At 42.5% G+C, this 15,452-nt stretch overlaps 1 protein-coding gene across 2 annotated transcripts in view; it reads right to left on the bottom strand.

Annotated features, from left to right (window-relative positions):
• Positions 1-9,542: 9,542 nt before the first annotated feature.
• The window catches only part of chfr (checkpoint with forkhead and ring finger domains, E3 ubiquitin protein ligase), a 33,023-nt gene continuing 27,113 nt past the window's right edge, over positions 9,543-15,452 (bottom strand). For both annotated transcript variants that reach the window (XM_078421379.1, XM_078421380.1), the window contains 3 exons: positions 13,331-13,438; positions 12,532-12,604; positions 9,543-11,177 (listed from right to left, as the gene is read on the bottom strand). In XM_078421379.1, the coding sequence (XP_078277505.1) occupies positions 11,135-11,177; positions 12,532-12,604; positions 13,331-13,438 (224 nt within the window). In that variant the 3' untranslated portion in view covers positions 9,543-11,134. The remainder of the gene's footprint in view (positions 11,178-12,531; positions 12,605-13,330; positions 13,439-15,452) is intronic.

Below are 15,452 nucleotides of genomic sequence, written 5' to 3'. Positions count from 1 at the left end.
GCTGCCTGACCCGCTGAGTTACTCCAGCATCCTGTGAAACATCATCTATCCATGTTCTCCAGAGATGCTGCCTGACCCGCTGAGTTACTCCAGCACTGTGAAATGTCACCTATCCAAGTTTTCCAGAGGTACTGCCTGACCCGCTGAGTTACTCCAGCACTGCCTCTTTACTTTGCAACCCAACATCAGCAGTTCCTTGTTTCTACATAGTACAGTACAGCACTGCTTCAGTGCAGTGGATAAAGTGTCCGACCTCCTGTATTGATTACAATGAGATGTTATTGGGACAAAGCATCACGTCACCACAGGGGCAAGTGTACTGCACAGGAACAGGCCCACAGTGTCCATGCTGAACATGATGCCAAGTTAAACTAATCTCCTCTGCACGTGATCCATATCCCTCCATCTCCTACATATCCATGTGCCTATCCAATGCCACTATCTTATCTGAGTGTCTCTTCACTCCACTGGTAGCTCTGATTTGGGCATCACTGGCTCTGTGCGCCTTCAATGCTCTCGTTTTTTTAGTTGCAAAAGTTTAAACTCTGGCTGAGAAATGTGAAAGCACATAGACTGGACAAAGCCAGGCCAGCCTTCTGCAAGGCTGCTTTGATCCCCAAACTGTTTACCAAGCCACCAGACAACAAGTGACCATTGATGCCTTTAACTGGCAGGACCCAGTGCTTTATCCATAACAAGAATCGCAAAATGATAAAAACAGCAACAGAAATGATGCTGTTCACCTGCAGATTTCTCAGTGCCCCTGTTGCTGGGCATGTGGTGAGCTAATTAGCCTGTTCAGTGCCACCCCCCGAGTATTCTCGAGTCAGAGTAATCTTGGCAGTCAACAGGTTTGAGTCAGAGAGCCACAGTTTCTCCCCCCCCCCCGCCCCCACTCCAGTCCAACATGTCCATGCTAACCAAGGTGCCTCATCTGCACTTGCTTGCATTCGGCCCATATTCCTCGATACTTTTTCTATCCATGTTCCTGCCCAATAGTTAGCTGTGCAGTCCAACGGGACAGGCAATGCTGCTTTCCCACAAAAAGCGATGAAACTAAGAGATAATATTTCAAGTTTGTTCACTCACACTTGTGTACAGATGCAGTCCTGGAGGACTATCTCCTGTTCAAATAAAAGCTGGGGCAGCCTTGCCCATGATGCTTCACATTACAGACACCTGCTTCACTGTTATATGATTTGCAGAAAAGTATTGGTCCAACAATGAAAGAATATTTGACAATTCTACAACCACAGTATAACCCAATGTGCTTTTCACCCAATAGGTACTTCTGAACCGAAGAAGGGTCTCGACCCGAAACGTCACCCATTCCTTCTCTCCAGAGATGCTGCCTGTCCTGCTGTTACTCCAGCATTTTATGTCTATCTTCGGCTAAAGCCAGCATCTGCAGTTCCTTCCCACACGTGTACTTCTGAACTGCAGCTACTTATAAATGTATGAAACATCAGTTAGAAATGTACACAGCAAAATCCCATAGAAATGGAGTAACAATCAACAACCCGTTTTAACTGTCAACGAGAACAAATGTAGAAACAAGGAACTGCAGATGCTGGTTTACAAAGAACACAAATAGCTGGTTTAATTCAGCAGGTCAGGCAGCATCCCTGTTCCCCTGGGATTCTGTTTGACCCGTTGACTTACTCCAGCAATGTGTGTCCTTCTAACTGGAAAACTAATGTTGGCTCAGGAATCTGCAGTGCTCTCCATTACTCACGCTCAAATAATACTGCAAGTTCCCTTCAAATCAACTATGGGGGGAGGGGGCTGATGTGGCTAAACAAGGGCTTAGTTTCCCTTGTTTGAAAATCGGTGTTTCCATCAGTACAGCATTACCTCACTGCTGCCCTGAGTGGGTTAGTGGAGTGGGTCTTGATCACACAGTCGGTGATTCAGAGACAAGAGTGCCACTGACTGAGTCACTGACTGAGTCAGATGAACATCCAGCAGATTGCACCGTAATGCAGCAACTCTTCCATCCCAGTGAAACCGGCTTAGGTCACAAATTGCTCGGAGATCGTGTGAATAATGGAATGCCTACTTTGTGGGGAATTATACATTATTCATGGCAGAACCATCAAGTCAAAAGAGGCACTTAATGTCTCGCATTGCTCATGCTTGGATATCAGTATCTGGATGCAAACATTTGATTAATGCCAAATATGAAAAGGAAATTAAACTTGCATTAACAGGGTGCCATGTTACATCTCTCCAACATCACCAAGCATCGCAATAGTGGAGTTACATAGTTGCCCACACAGTCAGTTATCAGCTATGCAGTCCAGGGTGGCAGAATGCTGCCTTCCCGTAAAAGGGAATGAAACCTCTACATAATGATAATTCTAACGTGATAGTATTGAAGCAATCTGTGTTGACCAGTTCATAGCAGTAGGTGGGACCCTCTTCCCCCAGAGTGAATATGTCAGGGTGGAGGGCATAGTTTTATGGTGAGGGCATGTTTATTTAATTCATTATTTTACACAGAGTGTTGGGTGCCTGGAGTGTACTGCCAGGGGTGGAGATGGAGGCTTTGTAGACTAGAGACACAGAGTGGAAACAGACCGTTCAGCCCACAGAGTCCACGCCGATTTGCGTACACCCCGAAAACTAGCACTATCCTACACACTAGGAACAATTTACAGAGGCCAATTAACCTACAAACCCTGTACCTCTTTGGAGTGTGGGAGGAAACTGGAGCACCCAGAGAAAACCCACGCAGTAACAGGTAGTACATACAAACTCCGTATTGACAGCACCCATAGTCAAGATTGAACCCGGGTCTCTGGTGCTGCAAAGCAGCAACTCTACCGCTGCGCCACCGTGCCGCCTTTGAACACTATAAACTGTCTTGGTTACACTAGAGACTTTGAGCTTTTGTTTTGCACTATTTAAAAAATATTTATTGAATTCTTATTATGTTATCTATGAGCACTGTAATTGCAGACTTGTTTTGCTGCAGAAAGAAAGAAATTCATTTGTAGACCTCATCTACTGTATCCACTGTTCCAGGTGTCAACTCCTGTACATCAGCGAGACCAAGCGCAGGTTCGGTGATCGTTTCGTTGAACACCTCCCTCAGCACTTAACACCTCCGCCTTAACCTACCTGATCTCCCAGTTGTTCAGCACTTTAACGGCCCCTCCCATTCCCAATCTGACCTTTGTCCTGGGCCTCCTCCATAATCAGAGTGAGGTCCAGCGCAAATTGGAGGAACAGCACCTCATATTTCATTGGGCAGCTTACACCCCAGCGGTATAAACATTGACTTCTCTAACTTCAAATGGCCCTTGCTTTCCCTCTCTCTCCATTCCCTCCCCCTTCCCAGTTCGCCCACCAGTCTTACTGTCTCCGACTACATTCTATCGCTGTCCTGCTCACTCCCGACATCAGCCTGAGGGTCTCGACCCAAAACGTCACCCATTCCTTCTCTCCGGAGATGCTGCCTGTCGCGCTGAGTTACTCCAGCATTTTGTGATTTAAACCGGCATCTGCTGTTCTTTCCTACACAAAGAAATTCATTGTTCCATTTTTTGAGCATGTGACAATTAAACACTTGACTCTTGAGATATGATCGGCATTAGATCGGCTCATGGATATGCAGGGAATGGAGGGATATGGACCACGTGCAGGCAAGAGGAGATTAGTTTAATTTGAAGCATGTTCGGCACAGACATTACCGAAGAGTCTGTTCCTGTCCTATATTCCACATGTGTAAATGTTTGGTGTAAACGGAGCATGCTCATCCCATCTTGCTTCCTCTAGCCTAGCTTTTCGGGATTCAGAGTTACCATTTCACACACAATTCAGAACAAATCCAGTGCTGTTTTCATCACAAGATCACAAAATGCTGGAGTAACTCAGCTGGAGGCAGCATCTCTGGACAATAAAGGCCCCAACCCAAACCGTCGCCTGTCCATGTTCTCCAGACATGCTGCCTCCAGCCGAGTTACTCCAGCACGTTGCATCCTTTTCTATAAACAGGCATCTGCAGTTCCTCGTTTCCACATTTTGACTGCTGCTTTCTTCCCATGTTCTCCACAGAAAGGACGAAGTACACATAGTGTGCACCTGACAAAGGTCACCAGCTGCCAGTGGGAGTGTTTGTACACACATTTGCCTAGTTTAATTAGCATGACAGCAGGAGATAATTTATTAACACAATAGAGATGAGGTTGAAAAAGGCAGTAAAACACCAGTGTGCTCAACTTTGCAACCTCATTAAAGAGTAATGAAGTAAACAAACCATCAAAACAAGTGATCATTTGGTGGTAACAGCTTCATAGAATCAGGCCCGTTTGTTAGAGCTGGGGACCCAGTGAGAATTCCATTATCCGCGTGACCTCGTTAAGTAATTCATGACCTACAACTAACAAGGACGATTTTATTATTAAATTGAGGCCACATTATAATCAATTTGTTCTTCAGTCCGTAAATGAATCATAATTTACAACCTAAACAAAAGAGTTGCTAAGAATAAAAGAACACTTGTCCAATTTGCTTGCAAGTAATTATCAGTCTTAAGTAAATATAATTAAATAAACTTAATTTACACACAGCTAGAAATGCAGCTTAAATTGTTTTCAAAGTTCATAATGAGACTTGAAATTAGTGCTTGGCTGTTAGCAAATGAGTTTCTAAAGAAAGCCGTTTGAAATTGATCTACAAAATAAAGAATCAAGCTTTAGCATCCCCGTCTCTGCAGATCACAAAACATTCGCACAAATCAACATTAACGTGAGAAAAACACAAAGTGCTGGAGGAACTCAATCGGTCAGGCAGCATCTGTGGAGGGAATGAATAGGTCAGGATCCTTCTTCAGAACAATTGTAGTAGAGGGGAAAAAACTGGAAGAGAGAGGTGGGGGCAGGTTAAAGCCAGACAAGTGACGGGTGGATACTGGTGTGGGCAGCAGGGTGGAGTAAGTAACAAAGACGAGAGGTGAAAAAGAGGCAGAAGGGATGTCAGATGAGGAGAGGAGTGGAATGCAAAACCAGGAGGAGAGAGATATAGGTGGGAGGGGAAAGAAGGCAGAATAAAGTGAGAGAAGGGACTCGGGATTGGGAGATGGAGTCAAGACTGCTTTGGGTGGCTGTCTTTGATGCCCAAAGTTCAGCCTAGACATTAACATACTTAAGTACATGTTTAAGGTAGTCGGGATGGCATACAAAGCAATTGGTACCATCTCCTCCTGACAGATCTGGAGAGTTAAAGTTTCATGTAATCATGAGGAATTCAAGATAACACTCCTTCGAGAGACAGAATGCGGATTAATTCCTTATGTTTTCCTTTTCTGTAAAAATTGGATTAGCCATGAATCTCAAAATGGGTGAATAAATATGTCCCTGCAGAGCTGCAGAAAACTCCACAGTGAACATCCTTGAATGTGCTGCATATTCCTTCCACTTGCTGTACTTAGAAAAATTGTTGGAGATTACAATCTTAATGGAATTTAGCCCTATTAGCAGATGTTTCATGTCAATAAACGAATGCCAATGGAAACAAAGCCAAAATCTAGTAAATTATGAAGAGGATATCTGTCTTCCTCTGAAAAGCAAGGTAGTAATATTAATTACACCTTCCATATCTTTAAAATAAAATGACAAGGAAGATTAAACACCTCTTGTACAGCTTGGTGAGGCACCTACCCCGACTCTGCTTCCTTGTATCTGCTGGAGGTCAGTTTATTGGGATTTTAGCCTGTGCAAACCACAAATGGAAGGTTAATCCTTCAGGAACTAACTGAACAGGTGGGAAGAAAGGGAAGGGAAGAAAGAAAAGTTGATAAATATTTAGATTATAAAAGGTGGAATCAAGGAGCTGCAGATGCTAGTTTACAGAAGAGGAGACAGGTTGCTGGAGTAGCTCAGCAGGGCAGGCAGCATCTCAGGAGAACCTGGATGGGTCCCGATCCGAAGCAAAGCTTTTCACTGTGCCTCGGTACACGTAACAACAAATAATAAACCTAAACTTATTCTTCAAAAGCATCAAAGAGACACCTGTAGGGCAGTACAAGTGCATCCAATACAACTCTCAGAGAGCACAGGGTATGTATTATAAGAGAGAGGGGTTGGATTAATTACAAAACCAGGAAAGAACAAGAAAACCCTTTCAAAATGCTGGTACAGGCACAGCAGGCTGTACGGTTTCCCTTCTTATAAAGATTCGGTAATGTAATCAATCTAATGGGATCAATGGCACAGACCATGATATGAATACCCTGTTATGATTTTTACAGTTAAGCTGAAGAAGTGTTTGTTCAGTTGCAAAGCCATTATTCCATCCAAAGATGATGCAACAACTTTAAGTCCCTTTGTTTCACAGAACGTCTTGTTTTAATTAATGGTCATCAAAACCAAAAACTCAAACAGAATTAAAAAAGGCACTTTACGTATTCCATAGCAAATCAATATTTGAAATGGATATACGCTATACAGGGTGCAGTAAAGACATGCCCAGAGTCTCGCATGAAGCTTATGGTCTTTATTTTATAAATGATTTCTGTTTTTGAGGATTATCTGTTTTTTGGGTGTTTACAGAAACAGAAGCAATCAACATTTTGCAGTTGAAACATTGCAAGAACAATTTCTTTTTAAAAAATAAATCACCCAAACACTGAACACATTTCACATTACTAAAGGTAAAACTGTCACAACGCTAAATGTTGAACTTGATTCGAATAATCTGCAAATTCTGGGTCTACTTAATTAAAAACCACACAATTTAGCTTCCTAAAAAACATGTTATCCAGGATTCATTATTTTGGAATGGTTTAATTTTTTTTTGCCAAAATACAACATCCACCTAATCCAACTCTGGAATTAACAGGCTTATTTGCCTGTGCTTTAACTAAACAATGATGCTTTATTTTATTGCAGATAGTTAACAGCTACATTTCTAGTTCAATTGCAGGCGATCACTTTTTATATGGCTGAGAAAATCAGGACATAACTGCCTGAACATGTGCAACTATTTTGCCTTATATATAGATATATATATATAAAAAAGAGCATCAAATTATTTATGGTCTTATCATTTGCAAACCCCCTCCAAACTAGCATTATTAAATGAGCGATAACATTGCCCAGTAAAAAAGATTAATATGCCATTGAAACATTGTATTATACCGACTGTAAAGAGAAAAGAAAGTGCCCTGAGAATGTTTCTTGAGCCAACAGAGGAGCAATTAAAAAAGTGCTTTCAGAGTTTCAACCTTCAACATAATGTCCAACGCTACTTCCTTTGGTCCAGGAGTTAAAACAAACCAATCCAGGTTTTCAAGTTAATGCAGAACCATCCTGGATCTGCAGTTGTAAATACGAGTTCATAATAAATGTTCACCACAATGCAGATTTCCCCAGCCAGAACCAGCTGATCACTTTGCTATCAGCAAGCAAGGATTTAGAGACCCAGAGAAAGCATCAGAAAACCTTCACAAAGAACCTAGAATTCAATTGCAAGTTCACAATTCTAAGACGGTCAAAATTAAAAATTTGGGTTAAAAATGCAATTTTAGTGCGAATGCTTGTAATCTTAACCGTGTTGGAACAAGACTCAACTTTCTGCCGCATAGTACTGACCAGTGCCATTGCTGATGCAGTGGATAAAGTGCAAAGACAATACTTGGCTCATTTAACCAGCAGATCTGATGCCAATGAAGGACTTGATGATTGCAACCTTAAGCGCATGGCAGCTTGCACATTTACAAGCCAGTCTAATTATAGACCCCCCACCTACCAGTTCAAAAAGCCCCAGAGCCAAAAAACACTACTCCATGTATATAAATTCAACAAAAAAGAGCATTATGTTGAAATAGAATGAGAGGTTTAACCGGATAAGTGGAAAAAGATTTTAGCTGGTACTTCTGCTATTTCAGATTTTCATTTAAAATGTATTCCCCATGCTAATTTGTGAGCCAACTGTTATATAGTACGATTAAATCACTCTGGAAAATGGACATCGATCTCAGAGAAATAGCTGTCTACAGCTCCAGCAATTGGGATTTGACTGACCTTCAGATGTGTGTGCAGTTAGTAGTCAGACTATAAACATCCCCAGATTCTAGTACACAAATTCCAATGAAGGGACAAGGGTAGCAGCTACCAGCTCATGTCTAGTGAAAATGAATTGCACTGTACCTTGGTACATGTGGCAAAGTACCATTAAACCACTGAAGAATGAAAACCAAACTGTTTGTGAAACTCAGTGGGTCGGGCAGCATCTGTAGTTAGGAGAGGGCAAACCACAAGGTTGCTCTGCTTGCCACCAAATACTAATTCCAGACTACTTCATATCAACAGAAAGCAACATCCATTTAAACCACAATCCCCCCTTAAACAGAGTTCCCGGCTCTAAACAATTTTTGAAAATGCTCAGAGTATTTATTATTTATTGTGAATTATTTCATTCAGTTAAAAACTACCCAAACCTGATAATCTGGTAGACTATGCTAAAATTATCTAACTAGTTATTTTGTCAGACAGATATTTTGAGGGGTGGAGTGAAAAAACTATATCTGACCCGGCAACAACTAAAAAATCAACTGCACACTATTTCAAAGATCCTCAAAAATGTTTTTCGGATAAAATGTTATTACCAAAGCTGGTTTTAAGTAGTTACCAAAAAAGGCTGGAGTAACTCAGCAGGTCAGGCAGCATCTCCGGAGAAAAAGGAATAGGTGACGTTTCGTCTGAAGAAGGGTCCTGGCTCGAAACGTCACCTTTCCATGATCACTAGAGATGACGCCTAACCCACCGAGTAACTCCAGCATTTTGTGCTCTTTTTGTAAACCAGCATCTGCAGTTCCGTGTGTATCCTCAAGAGGTAAATTGTTCTTAAATGGCAAAGTATTTGAGAAATGAACAGTGACGGAGCAAGATGATATAGGTGGCAGCACACGACAGGCCCGAGGCAACTGGCCAATGGATCCACGAGCTTCCAATCACGGCTTTCACCAGCTCAGGATGTTCCAAAGCCCCTTGAGCGACGCACAATAAAGCATTGTCAATGTTGCAATAAAAGAACCATGGTTTAAATCCCAAGACACTCAGTGACATGTCTTTAATTGTCTGGGTTGTTTTTCCAGTGTTCAGGGCATTATTATCAATCAGTCTGCTGTTGCCGAGTGCTGACACTGGCGCGAGGAGGGAGGCTGGTACTGAAACACCAAAGGGACAATAACTCCAAAAGGCACAGTCACTTGATGCCAGGAACTAAGTACTGTCGTCGCCTGTGTCGAACAATCTGCAGCACTATTGTCCACATCCAGAAATTAGCAGGCAGTCCTCGCCGCGAGGACAAGTTCATTCAAATTTCAAAAAAGCATACACCACATCCATTGTGACCGCAGATGACTGCTCTGTGTAGAGTTGCCGGATTATTAGCGGCACAGTGGTTCTGATGGAAGGTGGACACAAAATGCTGGAGTAACTCAGCGGTTCAGGCAGCATCTCTGGAGAGAAGGAATGGGTGACGTCACCCATTCCTTCTCTCCAGAGATGCTGCCTGAACTGCTGAGTTACTCCAACATTTTGTGTCCACCTTCGATTTAAACCAGCATCTGCAGCTTTCTTTCCTACGCAGTGTTTCTGTACTGGAATTTAATATTCAATCTCAATCCCAATCCTCAAGTCCTGTCCTGCATGAGAGGAGATGCCATCTTTCCAAGGTATCTCCTGGTACCCAGGTCAGTATTTCACCCAATAACGCTATTAAAAACGGACCACCTAGTCATGCAACTCACGGCCGTTTACCATGTCTGTTTACATGATAGCGGTCCTCACTCTAAAGTAATTAATTGATTGTGGAGCAATTTAGAGGAAAGTGTCACCTTTTAGCCCATTCCCAATGATAAGAAGTATGCACTTCGCCCCAGAAATAATATCTAATGCGTTTATGCAAATTTAACAAACTTCCATTTTGCTTCATATCACTGTGTCTCATTATCTAAACATTGAGGCAATAGATCTAGAGTTTGTTAGAGGACCGTTACCCAACTGAACAAATCTTCCAGTAAAGTGCAGCTCTGATTAAGAGTTCTGGTGAAAAACAAAATCATGTCTTCTTCGCTGCAGTGAAGGAGTTACGAGTGGCCAAAAGTCTGAACCATAAAAAAAGGTGGAGGTGATACAATATGAAAAGGAGGGAACACGCAGGAAGTTATCGGGCTGAAGTTGCCAAAGGCAGAGCTGTGGGTGCAGGGCCGGAGGGAGGGAGGTATTGCACTGAGTTGGAGAAGGAAAGTACTCATGGTTGGAACTGTGAATGGAAGGGGACGGAGATACAGGAGAGAGGAGGTTATGAAGCATTCCAATATCGGAGGTGATGGTGCAGGCAGGCCAGGTGATGATTCAGTGGCACCGTAGGCGCTAGACAGCAGTAGCTCGATGTGAACTATTTTATGTGAACATTTGGTGGCTACGATCACACAGTCAGCAAGAACAGGGGAGAGAGCACTGCTGAGTGCAAGACAATTAGGATGTTTGCATAGAAGTAAGTGTGTTGTTAGGAGTGAAAACAATTCCTTGAATAGTCTTCGGGAACCTTTAAAATACTTGCAGTTGAAAAATATTTTTTTACGCAATGCTCAGTTTTGTAAAAACAAGCATTTCCAGGTGGTCAGGATGAGTAATAGTTCACAAAGCACAAATTTATACATTCTCAGTGCATTATCTGTTATGTTCTGAATTTTCCTAAACACCCACTCAATAAAAGCAAGATCTTTAAATGATGGTGCTCCTTCAGTTTGCAAGTACAAATAAAATAATTATACTTCTATATTAACCGCACAGCAGTTTCAAAACAAGAATCATTTTTATGTGGAAAACATGATATTACAGTAGTAGATAGTAAACATTTGCAAGCCTTGGTCTGAAATTGTGTGCTGTGAACTTTTAATATAGAACTTTAAAAAATGTTTAAGCACTGGGTTCCTACCACACGGCAGAAAAATGAGCCTCCACTGGTCGACTGGTTGACTTCCCTCCTTGAGCTATAAATTTTACAATGACTCAGAAGCCTCAAGTGTTTGTAAAAAAATGATTTCTAGCGACTACTTTTAAAGTTCAGGTCCATCTAATCTTCCTCTCCAAGTGGGCCATGGCTTTGACGTTGAACACCTTCAATGCTTGAAACGGGTTTGCTCACAGATGTGATTGAATTTCCTGGAAGAGAAGGTCCCAAGGGTAAGGTGGCCGCATTTCACAACTTCCGCTTAGTTTAAAAAGTCAGATTTAAAATGACCAATTCAGGATATAAATGTCAATCTATACAAAAAAACATGCCACACAAGCAAGCCACCCCCAATAGGCACAAATATCAAGAACTTGACACTCTGTAGCGTCCCAAGCAAATATCTCAAGACCCATTCCCAGAGCAGAGTGGCAAATTTAGAAGAACCTAGAAACTGATTGACTAACATGGCGGCGAAGGAAGCAGGCTTTGGGGAGTGCTGTTGAAGAAGCAAAAAGAAGCGGTTTAAGGGGTCATGAGGGAATTAGAGCTTAGAACATAGGCAGCTGAAAGCACTGGGGACAAGGGACATTTATAAGTCCATAAGACAAAAGAGCAGAATTAAGCCATTCAGCCCACCGAGTCCGCTCGCCATTCAATGGTCCCCTCTCCCCATTCCCCTGCCTTCTCTCTCTTTGATGCCTTTACTGTTCAAGAACTATTAGAGAGGCATAAGAACCTGCAGATGTTGGAATGGGACAGATACAAGCACTGAGGAACTCAATGGATCACGTAGCATTAATGGAAGGAAAGGACTGACCATGTTTTGGGTTGAGATCCTTCTTCAGAAACTGGAGAGTCTGGAGAAAGGTGCCAACCCCAAAACATCATCCATTAATTTCCCTCCTTAGCTGCTGCCTGGGCCGCCAAGTTTCTCCAGCACGTTGGGTACACGAGAGATTTGATTTGGAGAATTAGGATAAATCATGCCTAAACCAAGTCTTTCAAAAAAATGAAAAACATCTTGGTTTAGATGCGGAGGAATTGAGATTTACAATCATTGGCCAATTTCAGAGAGCAGGGAAGCCAATTAACCCTGACTTCTGGATTAGAACCACACTAACCAGCAGTTTTAACATTTTTGGAAAGGAAAGTCCCTCAGTCAAACAATGAACCCATTTTAGACTATTTCTTGCACCAGGTCTATAAGTTCAGGAAAAAAAGCAACAGCCTAAGAAGGACAAGTTATAAAACCTATTCCTCTGTGGTTTCACAAATCAGTTCCTTTGAGTCTTTAAGTGTTATCACAACATGCAACCCTCTTGCTCTGTTTTAATATACTGAAGGGCAGCACAATATCCCCTTGTAAAATACATCCTCTAACTCGCTCTCAGCAATGCCATGGCAAAGCCCTTCAGATCGTAGCCTTTATTATTCAAATCACTAAGTAACAGTAGCAAATTGCACTGACTGCATGCCAAGCATTAAGGCCAACTGGAAAGTGGCAAGCAACGCGTTCAAAGGATTCCCAATGTAAGCGATGAATGAATTAACCTCTGTACTCACATTGCATGATGCGCTTTAACCTGCGTTCGACAGTTTCGACCCCAGTAACAATCTGGGCGTGCAGTTACAGATCCTGTAAGATCAATTAATTATAAATTAACCTAAAAAAATCAAACAACTTAACTGGATTGTTCTGAAGTCTAGGGTTCAGTAGATAGCATGCTGGATTCTTGTTGAAAATCCGTGCACAGATGGAAGTGTATTTTTTTAAATAAGAAGAAATGGCATAAAAGGGTGGCAGAGTCCCGCAGTTGGTGGTACCGCTGCCTCTCAGTGCCAGAGACCAGGGTTCGATCCTGACCTCTGGTGCTGTGTGTGGACCATGTATGTTCTCCCCGTGGCCATTTTTAAATGTCAATTATAAAATGACCAATGCAGGTTATAAAACTCAATCTATACAAAAACACGCCACACAAGCAAACAAGGGTTTCCTCTGGGGGTCAGGTTTCCTCTCACATCCCAAAGATATGCGGGTTTGTAGATTAATTGGTCTCTGTATATTCCTCCCAGTGTGTCGGGAGTGGATGAGAAATTGGGATATCAAAGACTAGTGTAACGATTGATCGATGGTCAAAATTGTCTCGGTGGGCCGAAAGGCCTGTTTCCAGGCTTTATCTCCAAATTAAATAAACTAAATACATGTGAAGACACAAGGAACTGAAGAAGGGTCCTGACCTGAAACATCACCTATCATTGTTGTCCAGAGATGCTCCCTGACCCACTGAGTTACTTCAGCATTTTTTCTTTTTTTCCTGTGAAGTGAATTTCTTAAAAGTCAGTAAATTGTGATTAGACTAACCTGGAAGTTCCTCCTTAGGAATGTTCTGCCTGTATTGATATGTCAGCTCACGGAAGTTATGTAACCCACAGCAGTAACAGAGGACAGTGTTTGTAGAAACATTATAATCTGTTTTATAAAACACAAAAAAATATAAGTAAACTGATTGGAAAAATTGCACATTACTTTGGAAAATGTCAAACATAGGCAGGCATGTTTATCTCGAACTCAAAGTCTCCACATGGTCACTCCCTCTTTCAGCTGAAATGATTTTTACAGCCGATGTATAATAAAGCCAGCACTGAAAAAGACCTTTACAAATTCATTGGGCAATATCCATTCTAATATCAAGTGGATTCATTAATTAACATTACTTAAGTAAGGGCACCGGAAAAATTAATGGGATTAAGAAACCAGCAAATCCCTTGGACCTGATGGCCTATATCCTTAGGTTTTGATAGAGGCTGAAGAGATCGTGGATTAATCGTTTCGGGATTTTCTTAATTCCAGAACGGACTGTTCAAGAAATTAGCAAATTAAAGCAGAATTATTGACCAATTAGTCTGACATCTGTAACTGGACAAAGACCAGCAAAAAGGGGCAGCACGGTGGCACAGCAGTAGAGTTGCTGCCTGACAGCGCCAGAGATATGGGTTCGATCCTGACTATGGGTGCTGTCTATATGGGGTTTCTCCAGGTGCTCCGGTTTCCTCCCACACTTCAAAGGCCTACAGGTTTGTGGATTAATTGGCTTGATATAATTGTAAGGATAGTGTTAGTGTGCGGGGATCGCTGGTCAGCATGGACTTGGTGGGCTGAAGGGCCCATTTCGTTCTGTATCTCTAAACTAAACCAAACCAGAATCTATTACAACACGAGGAAGGTGGATTAGGCGTGGATAGAAGACAAAGAATAAGAGAGAAATTTTCACAATCCCGGGGTGCTTTAAATACCGCGCAACAAATAGACAATAGGTGCAGGAGTAGGCCATTCAGCCCTTCGAGCCAGCATCGCCATTCAATGCGATCATGGCTGATCACTCTCAATCAGTACCCTGTTCCTGCCTTCTCCCCATACCCCCTCACTCCGCTATCCTTAAGAGCTCTATCCAGCTCTCTCTTGAAAGCATCCAACGAACTGGCCTCCACTGCCTTCTGAGGCAGAGAATTCCACACCTTCACCACTCTCTGACTGAAAAAGTTCTTCCTCATCTCCGTTCTAAATGGCCTACCCCTTATTCTTAAACTGTGGCCCCTTGTTCTGGACTCCCCCAACATTGGGAACATGTTTCCTGCCTCTAATGTGTCCAATCCCCTAATTATCTTATATGTTTCAATAAGATCCCCCCTCATCCGTCTAAATTCCAGTGTATACAAGCCTAATTGCTCCAGCCTTTCAACATACGACAGTCCCGCCATTCCGGGAATTAACCTAGTGAACCTACGCTGCACGCCCTCAATAGCAAGAATATCCTTCCTCAAATTTGGAGACCAAAACTGCACACAGTACTCCAGGTGCGGTCTCACCAGCGCCCGGTACAACTGTAGAAGGACCTCTTTGCTCCTATACTCAACTCCTCTTGTTATGAAGGCCAACATTCCATTGGCTTTCTTCACTGCCTGCCGTACCTGCATGCTTCCTTTCAGTGACTGATGCACTAGGACACCCAGATCTCGTTGAACATCCCCTCTTCCTAACTTGACACCATTCAGATAATAATCTGCCTTTCTATTCTTACTTCCAAAGTGAATAACCCCACACTTATCTACATTAAACTGCATCTGCCATGTATCCGCCCACTCACACAACCTGTCCAAGTCACCCTGCAGCCTTATTGCATCTTCCTCACAATTCACACTACCCCCCAGCTTAGTATCATCTGCAAATTTGCTAATGGTACTTTTAATCCCTTCATCTAAGTCATTAATGTATATCATAAATAGCTGGGGTCCCAGCACCGAACCTTGCGGTACCCCACTTGTCACTGCCTGCCATTCCGAAAAGGACCCATTTATCCCCACTCTTTGCTTTCTGTCTGTCAACCAATTTTCTATCCATGTCAGTACCCTACCCCCAATACCATGTGCTCTAATTTTGCCCACTAATCTCCTATGTGGGACCTTGTCGAAGGCTTTCTGAAAGT

The sequence above is a fragment of the Rhinoraja longicauda genome, chromosome 25 (genome assembly GCF_053455715.1).
Source record: "Rhinoraja longicauda isolate Sanriku21f chromosome 25, sRhiLon1.1, whole genome shotgun sequence".
In the NCBI taxonomy this organism is placed as follows: Eukaryota; Metazoa; Chordata; class Chondrichthyes; order Rajiformes; family Arhynchobatidae; genus Rhinoraja; species Rhinoraja longicauda.
The sequence above is the reverse complement of the archived record's forward strand: the minus strand, read 5'-3'. Positions and strand labels throughout refer to the sequence as shown.